The sequence below is a fragment of the Lepisma saccharinum genome, chromosome 1, assembly GCF_977018435.1.
Source record: "Lepisma saccharinum chromosome 1, izLepSacc3.1, whole genome shotgun sequence".
In the NCBI taxonomy this organism is placed as follows: domain Eukaryota; kingdom Metazoa; phylum Arthropoda; class Insecta; order Zygentoma; family Lepismatidae; genus Lepisma; species Lepisma saccharinum.
This window is the reverse complement of record NC_139229.1, coordinates 26546458-26564417: the sequence shown is the minus strand read 5'-3', so window position 1 is coordinate 26564417 and position 17960 is coordinate 26546458. Positions and strand designations below refer to the sequence as shown.

General features: G+C 37.5%; 1 protein-coding gene across 10 annotated transcripts in view; it reads left to right on the top strand.

Annotated features, from left to right (window-relative positions):
* The window catches only part of Spn (protein phosphatase 1 regulatory subunit spinophilin), a 182201-nt gene that overhangs the window by 144128 nt on the left and 20113 nt on the right, over positions 1–17960 (top strand). For 9 of the 10 annotated variants that reach the window (XM_083129969.1, XM_083129904.1, XM_083129960.1 and 6 more), the window contains 3 exons: positions 6526–6636; positions 9729–9881; positions 16839–17691. In XM_083129969.1, coding sequence (XP_082986095.1) covers positions 6526–6636; positions 9729–9881; positions 16839–17691 — 1117 coding nt within the window. The remainder of the gene's footprint in view (positions 1–6525; positions 6637–9728; positions 9882–16838; positions 17692–17960) is intronic. The other variant, XM_083129950.1, reaches the window with a different exon arrangement.

Below are 17960 nucleotides of genomic sequence, written 5' to 3'. Positions count from 1 at the left end.
TAGTAAAAAATATTTTTTTGACAAAATTCGATTTTATTATTCAATATAGTTGCCTTTGAGGGCGATACATACAATTTTTCGATGCCATTTTTATAGTACGATTTCTCTTTAGCCTCAAAATAGGCCTCAGTTTCGGCGATTACCTCTTCATCAGTGCTAAATTTCTTTCCAGCGAACATTCTTTTAAGGTCTGCAAACAGGAAAAAGTCACTGGGGGCCAGATCTGGAGAATATGGTGGATGGGGAAGCAATTCGTAGTCTAATTCATATAATTTTGCCATCGTTTTCATTGATTTGTGACACGGTGCATTGTCGATTGTGAGCACGCGCAGCACCCATTTTGCACACAGCTTTCGCATGTTCAAATATTAATGCACAATATGTCCAACACGTTCCTTTGATATTTTTAAAGTCTCAGCTATCTTGATCAACTTCACTTTACGATCATTTAAAATTATTTTGTGGACTTTTTTGATGTTTTCTTCGGTAACAGCCTCTTTGGGGCGTCCACTGCGTGCATCGTCTTCGATGCTCATTTCGCCTCGTTTAAATTTAGCAAACCACTTCTCAACGGTTGATTTTCCTGGTGCAGAGTCCGAATAATGTTTATCAAGCCAAGCCTTGGCTTCAACAGTATTTTTTTTTTGCCAAAAAGCAATGCTTTATTAACACACGAAATTCTTTTTTTATCCATTTTTTCACAATAACAAAAGCTGCTTCACTCACAATGCTATATCTCACGAACTAATTATCCGGCAGCTGTGAAATTTATACACGTATCTTTTGAAGGTTAGTACTAAGTAAAAATCACATGGATTTAATTCTAGTAACGCCATCTGTGAGTCAGCCTACGAACTTTTCAGCCCAACTGTTAGATGTGAAATATTACAACTTTTATTAATCCAAATCCTATTGTATTTATACATATTTATTAATGCCCTGAGGCAAGTTTTCACAGTTTAGCTTTTATTTTTATCGAGGAAGGAAAAGAAAAGAAAGCTGCGTGGAAAATAAAACAGAATTCTCTCAATTCCTTTGCTTTGTTAGTGTCCTTTTCAGAACAATATATTAAGACATACGGAAGATTATTGCAAGATAAGATATCTTGAAGTTGATTAGGTAAATTTGAAATTCTTATGCAATTAACAATTTTTCGTAGATTACTGTATCCCATAACATTTGTGACTTGTGTTTGTAGATGCATTTATTGTCTTGAGTATGCGAAATGGCAAATGTAAACCCCGCACCTTAAGTTAAATATTTAAAATACATGTACGTACCGTTCAATTGAATTGAATTAAAATTTTTGGATACATTGGAATCGCACAAACCCTTTATATTGTTAATATATTTGTGTGTGTGTGTGTGGTCATAGGCTGCAATACGTAAGGTGGAAGTAGAGAAAACATCTACTTGTACAGTCCGGCTGCCTTAGCTGAAACAATGGACAGAAGTGCACATGTGCCAACTGGACTTGTTCTGTGTCAAAGTAGGGGGAAGGGCAGAAATCACAGACCTCTAATTACAGACTGAAAACGATGAGCTTTTGTTTGAATCTGTGCATAGACCTGGGGTAGAAATATGGCGGAGATGCACATTAGAGCTTGTTAAGTTTCATTTTTGTGAAGAAATTATTTGTACTCACTTGTGGAGTGTAATATGTAGAGTTATATAGTTCTTAGTAAATTTTAAAAATTGCAGTCTTCAAAATAGTTGTTACAAGTAGAAATGTGAAGGTATGCTCGCTGCCATGATAGTATCCCCCCCCTTCCTCTGTATGAAATTTTTGTCTTAAAGTTTACCCATGTAAAAAGGGTCATGGTTCTGGTCTGGTACCTGGAGGTCTGTTGCAGCAATGGCATTTTGGGAAGGTAGGGGTTCCGTGAAAATCGTTTGCTGTGGAAACATCAATGAAGTAAGTAAGAGATATGTTTACAAATTATGGAAGGGTTCAGAATGAAAATAAAAAAAGCCATCCATATACTATATCAGCAAATGGCATGTCAGGAAAGTCCTTTGTCACATCAGTCGATGAACTTGTTTGTAAACCAGAAACTTTATTTTGCAGCATTCAATTTATATTGATTTTCTTAGCAAATATTATAATGATCTCAAATTTACACAGCCTTAATCAGGATAGTATTCACTAATAATATCTGCTTCACAATTAATCTACTTTGTTACAGACAAGAACATGGCAGCAACCGGACTTGCTCATTTTGTTGAATGTGCAACAAAACCTCACAGTTTTCTTCGATCTACTTTGAAATTGTCACAAATACTCCACAGCGAGCAATAATAAACAAAACAAGCAAATCCATGTAAACGAAATATCACAGGGTAGTTCGGCAGGTGCTTCTACCTGCTTCCTCTCTCGTATTTGGAATAGACCTTTCCAGCTAGTTTTGTTTTCCCTGGCTCGACTGTAACGTTGAATTTTTGGGAAGTTCACCTTGAAAACTGGGAATTATACTTGAATTTTATCATGGTCCTAGAGTGGCCACCCTGTGAAAATTGTATTCAATATTTACAAGGAAGCAGAACTTCTATTTATGTGAGAGATCAAGTATCAAGTCAATGGATGAACAACAGCCTTGTTTAAAAGGCTGAATTGATACTTGAATGTTGTAACAATTTTGAGCTATTCACAATACTCATTGATGTGATTCAACTGGTTTTCAGTGTATGAATATCAGCCAAAATTGGTACATTGGAATTGGTAAAGAGCCAATAGGTACTTAGAGGCATTCATATTTGGTTTATGACGAAAACACAAAGTGTGAAATAGCATGCTGTAATGTCAATTTTTCATGTTTCTGAAAGACGTGAAGTGCATTTTTCTACCCTCTTTTGTCACAAAATGATCGAAATGAACTGCAAAATGTGAAATAGATTCTTATAAATGAAATTTAGAGTTCAAAAATAGACCTCTTTATACAGGAATAAACTTAATACTCTGGTAACTACATAAAATGTGGCATTTAGAAAGAATATGTTTATTTTGTGTAATACGTGCAGTTTTTAAATCACATTTAGGATTATATTCACAATTTAAAAACCAAAATGTCATTTTATATATCACTTTTGATCTGCTTTTGTCATCACTTTAACACTGAAATTTTATTTTATTTACCGTTTTTTGAACCCGAACTTGACTGGTTTTGTATTGAAATTTTGCTTTCTTATTTACCAATAATATGTGCCTCTACCAATATTTAATGTGGTTCTGATATTTATTTACCCATCTTTGAGTGCTTAGTAAAAGAGAACACATTGTTTGTACAGGATGTTACCACATGCAACATTTTTGCAGGGTCTAATTATCCTGGAAATTATGCAAAACCCTGGAGCACTGATTAATTTGTTTATTTATTTATTTACTCAAAAGTTTCAGATACAGTCTTATTTGGCCATTTTACACTGAAACAACATGAAGTAGAAACAAAAAATAACAAAAGATAAAAACAATAACAAGATGGGATAGATTTACATGTTCTTGGTCAGTAATATACAAAAATTACTTTCTGGAAGGAAAATATCTACATTCAGGGGAAGTTTGTTGTAGATTTGTGGGAGCCTGTAAAACAAGGTTCGTTGTAGAAGGGATAGCCTAGTGGTTGGGTTGTGGAAGAGTTGCAGGTTGCGCGTTTGCTTTTGGGGTACCCTAAGTGTGAATTCACTGATTAGGAGATCTGTTCTGATTTTGCCATTTATTATCTTGTATAAAAATTTCATGTCAGCTAGATCACGACGAAAGGATAGAGTGTGAATATTCAGAGCAGCCTTGGTGTCTGATTTGGATACATGTCGAAAGGAAGGTATTCTATGGCGAACAATTGCAAGAAAGAAACTGAGAACAGAATCTATTCTGATGAGATTGGTTTTTGAGGCCATTGCCCAAATTGGGGAACAGTATTCAAGGATGGGCGAGATGAAAGATTTAGAGAATAAACAAGAGATGATGGGTTTTGAATTTCACTAAATCTGTATAGAAGACCGAGAAGGCGCATGGCTTTTTCAGTGGTAGCTATAATATGATAATTAAAAGTGAGTTTTTCATCCATGATAATACCTAGGTCCTTTTGGGTGGAGGCGTTTTGGATTGGATTGTTTTCAATAGAATAAGTAGACAGCACTTTGTTCTTTTTTAGGAAATAAGTAAGGAAAGAGCATTTCTGAGGGTTTAGTTCTAAATTCCACTGACACCATTTAACAAGTTCTGTGAGAGCATTATCATCATGTCATGATGCGATGAGATCTCCTTAAAGAGTTTACAGTCATCCGCAAACAAAAGTATATTGATAGGGAGGGAGGACAGTTTTTCAGGGAGGTCATCCATGTACAGAAGGAATAGGAGCGTCCCTAAGACACTCCCCTGGGGAACTCCAGACAAAACGGGAAGAAAGTTAGAAGACGTACCTGAAAGAACAACACGTTGTTCACACTCGTGGAGGTAGTCCTGGAGTAAAGAGAGAAATTTGCCATGGATGTTAAATCTGGATGATAATTTATGAAGAAGAAATTTATGATTAATTTTGTCAAAGGCTTTCGAAATGTCCAAATATATAGTGTCAAGTTGGGAGTTATTATCAATAGCTCTGGCAGCATGCGAAAGTAAGACAGAAAGATTTGTTAGGCAAGAGCTACCTGGAAGAAAACCATGTGCTGTGTTGATATATGGTGACGTAAACTGAAGTAACCTGTTTTTGATGATTTTTTCACAAATAATTGATAGTGGCGATAGAAGTGAGATTGGGCTATAGGATTTTACACATTTTTTATCTCCAGTTTTGTGAATGGGCACAATGTTGGCCCGTTTGAAGTTTTTCGGAAACACACCCTTAGAAAAACATTTATTGAGTAAGGCAGACAGAGGAAGAGCCAAGGAGTCGGTGACCTAGGGACCGGTGGAGTGGCAATGAAGCGAGACGGTGTTTTACTTCCTCGGGGGATATTTTGATTGAAGATAGTGTGTGAGGACAGACAGCATTTAAGTGGGGGAGAGGGTCGGAAACTGAGGGAGGTGAGAAGTTCTGATGAAAAAAAAACATTGAAAAGTTCGGCTCTTTCTTCTGCACTAGCAATATCAGTATTGTGAACAATTTCTTTAGGTATACGTGGGCTTTGTTTTCTTGAATTTAGTAATGTGAAGAATCTCTTAGGGTTTGTAGTACATTCGGTTGTTATGTTATTTATGTGTTCACTATATTTTTTTCTGAGTAATTATTTTGAATGACGTCTGATGTCACAATAGGTACCGTGAGTGTGAACATTAGGGTGCTGCACGTGGCATGCAGAATTTCAACAAAGTTGTCAACGGCTTCATTCACTTCCTCTTCCATCAACAAAAACCAAGGGTATATACTGCTTTAAATATAAATTATCTGAATAAAACTGCTTTAAATATAAATTAACTCAATTAAACTGCTTTAAATATAAATTATCTGAATAAAACTGCTTTAAATATAAATTAACTGAATAAAACTGCTTTAAATATAAATTAACTAAATAAAACTGCTGATTTGGTGATCAAGTGCATTAAGTGATCTCGTCACTTAATTTCCAAGGTTTTAGTTCTTTGTAAGTGTCCCTTTATCAATCTAATAATCACTCTTCTCCATTGTTGCAATGAGATAAAAGTGGCAGGAAAGCAGGCACACAGCCAGAGGGAGGGCTTTCGGGACTGAACCCCCCCCCCCAAAAAAAAATCCTACAAATATCTAATTTAAATAGTGGTAATTAGTTTTACTTCTTTAGCAGGATGAAACATCTCGTCTAATAAGTTGTAATATACTGAGAAATTCATCTTCATGGCTTCTACCCCCTCATCTTTTCACCTTTAAATGATGACTGCTGATAATCACTGATCCCCTCCCGAAATAAAATTCTGGCTATGGGCGTGCAGGAAAGCAATGCTAAATAACAACAATATATGTAAATTCATATTCAATAAAACTGGAGTAGCTATGCAAATATTTTATAACAAAACTGTTTCATATTACTGTAGTAAGTATCATGTTCTAACTTTTCCTGATTACCTCCTTACATTTCACATAGGTGAAAAGTAATGTTTTCCCATGTGCTTTGCACCATGTCATGAAAGCATATAGGGGGTGTGGAGTTAGGGCCCCACACTTTCTTGATCACAGCCAAAGGTGAGATGATGTGATCCAGAGTTTCCTCCAGGCACCCACTTTATATGACCCTGGGTGGCTGGACAGCTACTGCGTCTGTTTCACATAGGTGGCGATTATGAATGTTTCACATAGGTAGGGATTATGAATGTGGTATTAGAATATCTGTTCTCATTTTCTGTAATAAGGGTAAATTCTGAATCAAATTTGAAATTTTATTTAGCATTGTAACTCCGAAATATCATTTTATATACTGTTTTCAAACCCAAAATAAGTGTGTTGCTGCTCATATCTAATTTCATAACAGTATATCCCCAGTTCTTAATAAACAGAAAATGTATTTCTCGGAACAAATTACTTGAGGTATTTCATATTTGTCTTTCTCTTTCAGACTTTACCTGTAAAGCCATTGCTGCAACAACTTGAAACCGAACTTTCAGACACCGAGATTTCAGACATTAGTCCAGAAGATACAGATAAGACTTCTACAGTTGAGCGAAAGGTAGGTGGCTTTCCCTAGATATGTAATGAGAGTAACGAGTGCTTTTGTATATCTTGTGCATTCACAGCAGCAATAATGTTTGTAATTCAGACAATATACAGGGTGAAACATTGAAGTTCATAATGCATAATATCTTACAAACAAAACGTTTTCAAAAGAAATGATTCAAGTAACAGTTAATTGACTGTAAGGTGGGAAAAAGAATATCATTATGTATGTTTTAGTAGGTGGTCATTTGAAGGTCACTCATATTTTTTAGCTGGAAACCTAATGTTTTGTTTAGTATTTTTATTCCTCTTATAAAAATAAACAACTTTTGTAAAAACCATTTTTCCATTCATCACATAGTTTCACAGATATTTCACAAGTTAAACATGGTAACAGAAAATTGTACTATTTCATCAATTGTTACCACATTTTACTTGTCAAGTATCTGTCTGTGAAGTTACACGATGAATGGAAAATGGTTTCTACAAAAGTTGCTTATTTTTGTAAGAAGAATAAAAGTATTAAGCAAGAAATTCGATTTCCATTTTAAAAATTTGATTGACCTTAAAACGACCTTAAAAATGCTTCCCTACTAAAACATACATAATGGCATTCTCTTTCCCTCTTAAATCAATTAACTTCTTTATTTGAAACATTTCTTTCGAAAACCCTTCATTTGTAAAATGTGATGGTGATTCAAATGAAAACCTTAAAAGTGCAATAAAAATTGTTGGACAGATTGTATACAGCTCAAATTTACACGAGGTATCGACTATTATTTACAATACAACCTCAAGGCTGCAACACTAATCAAGGAGCTTCAAAATGCCATATTTGTCATTTTCAAGACAAATTACGCCAGTGAAGAGGAGTGGTTTCTTGCCCTCTGTCAGCCTAAAACTTATAGAAATTTCTCGGCAAATGAAAATTCAATATCTTTCTGCATGCCTACCACACCAGCAAGTTTACTAATGGAGGAGAAACTTCGACAATGGACTCAGTTTGCAGGCAGATGGGTGGAAAGTCCTTCGCACTGGTTCATACGTGACTGCACGAGGACCCCAAAGACTTAATCTTTTTTAGGTATACTGGCACTAACTTAAAGTTTAATATACATGAAGATCAACAATAGGTCTGTGCTAAAATGCTGCAAACTTGTGTAACCCTACATACAGAAATATCTAGATAAGGTTTTAATTTGAATTACCCTCGTATTTCGAGTTATCAACTTAAATGGTCCACCCTGTATATACATATATGCACTACTGCATGAGCCAGTTGTAGCACAACAGTTACAAGTATCATAGTGTAGACTTTTTTATTTCCTTTCTTCTTTTTTTTTTGTGTTGTGTTTTGTTCATACATTGTGTAGCTGTTTATTTGCACTTGGACTTTGGCCAATAATTTTGTTGCTTTACTGTATGTAGTAACATGAATGGGAACTTAACGTGCTTTTTGGAAAATGTAAGTTTCAGCTTTTGTTGAAAATGTAAGGTGCAAACGTAACGGATATAAAGACTTGTGCTGCTGTATAGGGTGTCTTGAAAATTATGTAGTGGTTCTTTCAAAATGCTTGGTCCAATCAAATTCAAAGCACATCTAAATTCAGTGTGATATACAGGTGCACTTTTCTACAGTTAAAAAAGGTGAGTGTGCAATATGTATTGACACAAAGTGCTGGCTGGCAACATAACTGGTATAGCAGTCACACAACATAACGGGGACCCAGTTTGTGAAGAAAAGTACATAGTGGAACATATGTTCGGGTGCATACCATATAGTTCCATGCATCAATTAACTTCATAACTAGCCTGCTATCATCACTAGAATATAGGGTGGTGTTCTCCATTACTGTGGAAATAGACTGAATATCATTTTATATAACAGCCACGTGCCAATCTTCTTGGTACAATAGTTAGTGAAACACTGCAAAGCTAATGGAGGGATATCAATTTTCCTTTGGTTCGTATGTTTTTGAGATGGAACTTACGAATGCGTACTCTATATCGGCCAATATATGCACTGATAACTTTACGATCAATATGTTCATAAATAGCATGTAATGTAGTGTAAAATTCTGGCACTTTTGTTTCTGTCTTTATAAATATAAATTTATAATTTGTATGGCCAGTCCTGGTAAATTAAAAGTCTAAATATGCAGTTTCTTTTTCGCTTACTGTGAACATAATCAAGGAGGTAAATGTTCTTCAGAGAACACTTGCAATGTTATATTGGATTTGTACAATACTGGTTTTTTATTGCGACCTCATCCACATCTGCAAAAAATTCACATCGGTTCATTCTTAGTTTATTTTTATTTCATAATTTCATTATCACAGTTGACCTACAAAATTGAAAAGAAGACTGAGATGAAAACAGATGATGGAACATGTCAATTGGAGAGGGAAAAAATCAGATTTTAAAGATATTACCAGCAAAGAAGAAATCTATCAAGTCAATTAAGGATTATTAATTTTTTTTAAGTGGGGATTACAAATTAAATAAGAACTGTATATGCTTCTGTATGATTTTGTTCCACAGTACTGTCAACTAAATCCACAGCAGGCTCTTAATCTTCTTTGGTACTACTAAAAGAAAAATTAATAGAAAAATGCAGCACCTCACAACTGCAATAGAAATTTAAAAATATATGCAATACATCGTGTGCTGCCAGATCAGTAATTCAGGACTAAACGTTTTTATTATAATAACATGGGTCAACTGGACTGAGTGGAGTTATTTTCGATAGTACATAATTTTATTTTCATGTTCGAAATTTGATAAATTTTTGTAAAGAAATTCATTAATGTTCATAATAGATGTGTTACTTAGTAACAAGTCTTTATATAAATTCATTTTTTTAAATTTTATTGGCCAAAATACCAGGTCTCTAGTAATTTAGGTGGATTTCCCTTGGGGGAAAAGCTAAAGAGTAATTGTCAATGCACTTGTGTGTGTGACATCAAAAGACATACAGGATCAATATCTGCAATCGTTGTAAGGACATATTTGTTATCCTACATATTTTTTTCCCAACTTTTGAGCATTCTTACTGATGTGGTTGTCCCACCATCTGCCTCCAACCACTACCGCATTTTTTTCAGATGCCAGTGAAAGAGGAGTTAGATAGAGCAGTGCCTCCTCATGAGCTTCTCGATGTATCGGCATCCAAAGCTAAAGGGGAACTGGCCACACGTGGTGGACTAGCTGGTCGGCAGCTCCCTACAGTAAAGAAGGGCCTTGGTTCCAGTAGCTCGGTGAGCTCTCTAATAATACTAATAACAAGAATCCCAAATCACGCTAAGTCCCACTCAGACCTAACAATTTCTTGTTCCTGATTGGCTTTTTGTATTTCTCTTGTGTTTTGTTCACTTTTTATATTGTTTGTTTATATGCATGCTTATATGTGTAAGTAAAAGTATTCATGTAGCCGGTAGGTAATGTTGTAGTATTATGCATGTATAATGGTATAAAGTGTACAAATGTTAATATGTAGATTATTTTTCTGTGTTGCTCTTTTTTTTCTTGGGTGGGGGTATGGAATATTTATTCCAGCTGAAGTACAACCTTTGTCAGAAAAGTTCCAGGACTGATTTTTTCATTCTTTATCTATGATATTGAAACACACGAAATGGGTGTTATTCAGTTACCTGATATGTGTTCTGAATAAACATGGCCTTGGAAGTGTTTCCATGTAAACTCACTAGGTGGCAGGGCTGTGCTTTGCAACCCACTGTTCAGCTTGTTGGCACATTTAGTTGGAAGTTACTTGAGTATTCCTCCATGGCACAGTGGTAGCGTCATTGCCTTGTAATGAAGGGGTCCCGGGTTTGATACCTGGTGGAGGCACAAGTCGTTCGGATTACACTTTAAACTGTAGGTCCAGTCCCGATTAGCCTTACTGTGCATAAAGTGTACTTAAAACAGCAAGTTGCTCGAGTAACGTGATGGATGTGGATTCTGAGCAGAGTTAACATTAATTTCTCTGTTAAGCTAGGAAAACCTCTAGTGAAAAATGGAATATGATCTAGCAAGTATATGTGACAAGGCATTATGAGAAGCCGTGTCTTTGATTGGCACAAAAGGTTTTGGGAGTTCAGAGATTCAGTGCAAGATGATCCAAAGACAATGTTGATCACATTTTTTTATGCTAAAGGTTTGATGCACCATGAATATCTGCCTGAATGATAAACGATAAATCAAAACTTTTATATTGACGAGCTGAAACGTTTTTATCAAGCAATTTGGTGGTGCCATCCTGATTTGTCAGCATCTTGGCAGTGATTCTTATTGCACGACAATGCAAGGCCCCATTTTGCTTTATCAGTCCAGGAAAATCTGGCCAAGCATCGTATCCCTGCTCTACCACATCCACCATATTCACCCGAACTGTCACCACGTGATTTTTTATCCCCCCCCTCCCCCCCAAATGTAAAAAGGCTGCTGAAAGGAAGTGTCATGAAGATATTGTAGCAATCCAAACAGTTTTGCGACAGATGTGCTGAGAAGCATCCCGGATGAAGCTTTCTCTGCTTTCTTCCATGACCTCCAGAAACTGTGGCAGCTGTGTATAGATAGCTGAGCGAACTATTTTGACAATACCTAGGACCATTAGTTCCTAGGTTGAATAAATTATCTTTTACGAACTCAGTCCTGGAACTTTTCTGACAAAGGTTGTATTTTCAGCAGATGCAAAATAATATAGGAAAATTCTCCTAGGAGGAAATAAGGACACTAATTATGCATTCCTTAGAAGTGTAGAGTGACTAGCCATGTAAGGTTGTGTTGTATGTGTGTGTGTGTGTGTGTATCTCGGTGTAAGTTCGAGAAAGTTCTGAGAAACCAGGATGAAACATCCCAGGAAAAATAAAACCACTGTGTTATATTATTTTGCATCTGCAAAAAGTGGGTATTCAAATCTTTAAGAAGAGCGAAGTAGTTTCAATTCTTAACCAGTTACAGTGGAATTTCGATTTTACGTTTTTCAGGGGACCAAGTTGAAAAAACTAAAAATTCAGGAAAATGTAAAATCAAGCAAAATTTCTTAACATTTTGCTATGTTTGGACCATCAAGATTGAATGCATAATGCAGGAAAATGTAAAATCGGGGTTTCACAGTATTAGTATTTCACATTCCAAGAGTGTTAGCAAAAAAAAACTTGCATGGCGCATTCTACAAAAAGTTATCCTACTCCATGTAAATAACAAAATGAATCATTCTGAAAATTATAATTGTTTTAAATTACATTAAGGTTTAGATGTTTTAAATGCATATAATTTGCATAATTTCACCAACAAAATTTTTAACATCTGTAGCCCATATGCTTCACAGACAAATGTAGTCAAACTTTGCTACAGTTTTAAAGCATCACACATGTAACACATTTTCGTTTTGTGTGTGTGTGTGTTTTATTAAACACCACAAAGTACTTCATAATTCTATGAATTTTAATCCTATCGATGTCTAAAACCTTACATTTTATGTAAATGGCACACACGTAACCGTCTACATTTACGTTTGAATACCGTATTTACTCATGTATAATGCACACTTTTTCCCAAAATTTTTGCCCCCAAAAACTGTGGTGCATATTATGCACAGAATAATTCAGACAACCAAGAAGAAACCATACAGGATTGTTCCATGATTTTGGCACACTTGCATTGATTTTTCATGTTTATGGAACCATATCATGTTATATATCGTTATAAAGGCTAAATCCTGCAGTTTCTGAATATGGAAACAGTATTCCATTCAAGATAACGACACTAATGTGAAATGTGGTTGAAATAAGTTCATCACAAAATGAAGGAACGTTCTGAATTTTATGGTACATAAACATAAGGAAAAAGATAAAAATTAAAATGTATTACTTGCCAAATAATATGACATGCATGGAGTGTGTAAATTCCTTAATGGAAGAAATCTTGTGCTACTAACTGCTATTTGGAAGGTCCTGAATGTGCCTTGTATAAATGTTATATTAGTCACAAAAAGAAAAAGTATATATTTTGAATTTCTTTTAGAAAATGTAAAGAAGAAATGAGCAAAACCACGTATAAAAGTTTGAAGGCCATTTCTCATGATTTTTCACTTTGTAATGTAATGTTCTGCGACACCAAGAAAAGCAGTGCAACTCTGGCGGAATTCGAGCATTCACCTTCCATGACATGGGATACATATCAGCAGTATATGTTGGCTGAGAAATAATATAAAATAACTTCCTGAGCACTGCAAATCCATAACGTAATTTTGATCTTGCTTTCTACTATTGCAGAATAAATAAGGTGGTTAAAGAGTGAAAGCTTTGGAATGCTAAACACAATGGAGGGAGAGTGGGAGGTGGCATGGGTTGGAGACGTATTGTTTACACAAGAGGATATTTTCCTCTTGGTCCACATAGCAACAGGTGACTCATGGAATAGGTGTGATGTCATTCACTCTTGATCAGCATAACAACAGCTTTACGACCTACAACTAAGGAAGTCATTTCTTGAAACTGGATTGTACTGCACATTATATACGAGATATAATTTTTTGTCACTTTTACCAATCAAAAATCAGGATGCGTATTATACACGCATGCGCACTATACATGTGTATATGCGGTAATAACTTTTTCCTAAATATTGTATCACCTTTATGGAACATAGTCAGTGGCGTTCCCTCCATGGAACAGAGGGAACAGGCTGTTCCCTTCTACTTATCGCACTTTTTAGCTATTTAAATTATCTACACTGGTCAAAAAATTTAGGGGAGTAGTATACAAGAAATCCCAAAACCAAAGTTGGTAAGTCAAAAGTAGCAATGTATTTTGATTAGGTGAGTGTGTCCTCAACCAGTACAATACATGTCTATTGAGTCATTAGCACAACAGAGTTCTAGGGGTGATTTCTGCAAGGTACTGCACAAAATCAGGAGAACAGCACGGTGATAAGACAACAGAAATGGACAGATACACAACAGATCCATACCTCTAATAAGGCGTGTGGTCGCCATGAACTGCTATGACAGCTGCACATCTGTTTTGCATGGAACCAGTAAGGTTATCAACGACAGCCTGCGGGATATTCACCCATTCCTCCAGAAGGGACATTTCCAACTGTTGCAGAGTTGTAGGCAGCCCTGGCCGAGCAGCAATGCGTCTTCCGAGTGTGTCCCACACATGTTCAATGGGATTCAAGTCTGGGGAGGACGCTGGCCATACCATTCGTTCGATACCCTCATCCCGTAGCATGGCGTCAACCAGACGTGCTCGGTGAGGTCGGGCATTATCGTCCACAAAAATGAAACGATCACCGATATCTGCAGCCATTGGGACAACATGAGGCCTAAGGATCTCATCCCGGTACCGTAAGGCTGTGAAAGTACCGTTCCGGATAATGTGCAGTTGGGTACGTCGACCAACACTGATCCCTGCCCATACCATTAAGCCACCGCCACCATACTGAGACACTTCGTGCACATGTGCGGGATAATTGCGAGTCCCACGTTCCCTCCAGATGAGAATGCGTCGATTATCTGACTGGAGACTGAAACGCGACTCATCCGAGAAGAGAACTGAACTCCACTCTCCATGTCCCCACTCACGATGTTCCACAGCCCACTGTCTGCGGGCCCTACGGTGTTGGGCATTCAGAGGGACACACATCATTGGTCTTCTTGTATAAAGACCCCTTTCCCGCAGGCGATTTCGTACAGTTTGGCCCGAGACTCTTCGTCCTGTTGCCAAAACAAGGCCACGTTGCAAGTCAGTTGCAGTTTGCTGCCTATTCCTGCGAGCCGACAATGCTAAGTGCCGGTCTTCCCTAACTGTTGTTGACCATGGGCGACCTTGCCCAGGCCTCCTTTGTACTGTACTTGTCTGTTGAAATCGTGTCCACAACCTGGAAATGACATTGCGTGACACACCAAGGGCTGCAGCCACCTCACGTTGTGTTTGCGCTGCTTCCATCCTCCCAATGGCTCTCCATGCGCTAGATTCCCCTAAATCATGTTGTTCTGCCATCGTTCCTATTCAACACTACTCAACTGAATCCCACCTGCACTTACGGTCTGCCAACACCAAACAACCGGTGTTCCCAAGTGACCTCGTGATTGCTCCTCATATCACAAATTCTGCCACGTGCCTTATGGTGTCACTAGAGAGCTCTTCATGCTGATGATTCATCACAGATGAATTGTACTGGTTGAGGACACACTCACTTCATCAACATACATTGCTACTTTTGACTTTCCAACTTTGGTTTTGGGATTTCTTGCTTGCTCCCCCAATTGTTTTGACCAGTGTATAATAACATAATAAGAACACTTCTTTCTTCCGAAATCAAAACGCCGAAGAAAAACTTTCACCCTGACTGGAAGTTTGTTTACTTCACCTACCCTCGTCGTCCCACCCTCTGCTCTGACGCCGAGTATTTCCGACCACGCGCAAAGGTAAACGATCCTCATGGAGCCACCTCCCACCGCGGAAACTGAACTCTCAAGCTGTTCCCTACGAGAGACATAGCGAATTCGTTTTCCTTCGAGCTTTTGCTATGTGCCAAAGCTTAATTGCGTCGTAGTGATAGTTTTGAGTGTAGTAAGTCTATAGTTTCCTAATCTCATTGCAAAATTGTGTCTGCCAGTCATAACGAACTGGAAAAATCTTCTAGAGTCTAAACGTCTCCTAAATGCCTTGGCTAAATGCTGCGAAATAGCTTCCGAGGGAACAGCTCGCATTCACCTGTTCCACCAGCAAGACAAGCGCAGCATACGACAAGAAAGCGAATGTTGTATGATCGACCGGCTGAAGACTAAAGCTTTTAGTTCATTGAACTTTACAGAAAAGACAGCAGACATACACCTATCCTAACTTAATTAGAAACTAAAACGAAATCGTACACAACACAAGGCATTTTCAAACAAGTTACTACAACTCTGTAAAATGATTATCTGGATACTCTTCCAGTGGCAAATTTGCTGTCCTTGTTTGTTCCCGAGAAGAGAGTTTGGAACAGTTCGGGTTTTGTTACAATTTCTACAAATCTAGAAGACATCCTGAAGAAACTCGGCCATCTTATTGCCATTATTGCATTAAGGACGTTTGATTAAAGTGCTCAACTCTACAAAAAAAAAATGTCAACTTAATCTACAAATAGAGATATGAAACCGGTTTCGACAAAACATTTTTTTCCTCTGATCACTCATAAATTGCTTTTATTAATTTTATTTATTAATTTTTCCTTTGTTGCACATCAACAATTTTGTTTTTAATGTTTTCTTTATGTTATATATATTTGCTTTAACATTGGTATTTTCATAATTGTAACGTGCTTCGTGTATGCCACTTCTGAAAGTTTTTGACATATGTTTTGTATGTTTATTTGGTTCATTTGAACAAGGGTTGAATTTTACTTGGTCTACTGTATTATATTACGACAGGTATGGGAGAGGAGGGGGGCAAGTGCAGGTCACCTGTTCCCCTGCCTGATTTAGCACCGCACGCCACTGAACATAGTAATTAGAAATGTGGTTGTAACAGATAAGTTGCAAGTAGGGGTGTATACTTACAAAATTGTAAAATGCAGGTTGACACACTGTGTTCCAGGATAAAACAATTGGGTAACAGAAATTGAATGGTAAAAGTGTTCCCCTGTGCTTAGCACCACGCCATGAAGGCGTATAGGGTGTGTGGGGGTAACGCCCCACACTTTCTTGATCCGGTCGTGAGTGGGGGTGATGTGATCAGCATCACGCCCCTGACCGCCTTTACCCCCCAGGGTTTCCCCCAAGTACCCATGTTATTCGACGCTGGGTGGGCACCGGGGCCACTTCCATCGTTAGAAAGGTGTTTATGATTTGTGTACGTCAACTGTGTTTTGTGTGTCTGTGTGTGTGTGTGTCTCTCTCTCTCTTTCTTTCTTCTCTCTCTCATTTTTATAGATAACACAAGTTCATATATGTCACACAATTGTGCAAGATGATACAAATTTCCAACTTTATGGATATATCTTATTATTATACGAAATTCAGGAAATATTGTATAAATCTTATTCTACTTTTTTCACTACAAAGAAATTAATATTGAATCAGCACGAATAATATGTGTTTTCAATTAGGCTAGAAGTTAGAGAAAACATTTTGAAAAAAATATATTTAGAAGGTCAATCATTGAATCTCGTCTTTTAGAAACTGCCTGTTTGAATTTATACAATCATATATTTCTTTGTAGGACTATGAACTTGACGAGTCCTGTGAAGCTGAAGATGACGATGCGTTCGTGAAATGCACATCAAGGCCAACAAATGCAGACACCACTGAATCACAGCAGGGAGCTTCTTCAGCTTCGGTGTACAGCACTTCGCAAGTATCTTCGACCCCTTCGACAACCCACGTCTACAACATGCATCAGAGTTCAGCTCACACAACGTACGAAGTTGGCGCAGTTAGTCCAGCCTCCCATCAGCATTCCTCCAGTGTACAGTCCGTACACCGCACTCAAGTACAATCCACAGCTCACACTCACGCATCATCATCATCACAAGCATCTATTTATACATCATCACAGTCAATCATGAATGCTCATTCTCCCACGTCACAATATATAGTTACATCTCCATCTCAGCAGGTGGTCACGCAGTCGCAAAGCATTTATTCCAGCGCTCATCACTCGCCCGCAACACATTTGCATCATGGTTTGTCGGTGTCCAAAACAAACGCGCAGTCATCGTACCACGGTCATGTATCGAGCATGCCGCAAGGTGTTGCAAGTACCCACGGTTCGGTGTACGGCTCGGCTACGTCCCCGACGGTTCACGAAACGAATCAGGATCCATGGGTGCGACACAGAGATTACAACCAGGCTCATTCGACACCACGTACAGGGTTGATGTTCCATGGAGCACCAAATCTGGCTGGCCCTCCGAGATCTTTGGCGGAACAGCTGAAGCAAGTTTTGGCCGAACGTGAGAGGCGAATGTCATCCGGAGATAATAAGGAGGGTGGAGAGTGTGATGTAAAAGGGACTGTTCCTCCAACTCTCGTGGAGGAAATAAGACAAGCAGTACAAGAAGCTGATGCTCGAGGTAATTATTTCATCTGTAGTGTTGGTGTTTGTTTATTATGTAGTATTACATGTCACTCATAATTACCTATTTAATTTGTGTGCTGCGGGAATGGAATAGAATAATCTGTACTCACTTGGTATCAACTAATATAAGCATATCAGTTTCAGTAAAATTTCCAATAATTCTTACTAGGGATGGACAGGTATGAAATTTTGGCTGATATAATAAAGTACCTATATAAAATTTACTGATGCCGATAACCGATTAATCTACTGATCTGATATATA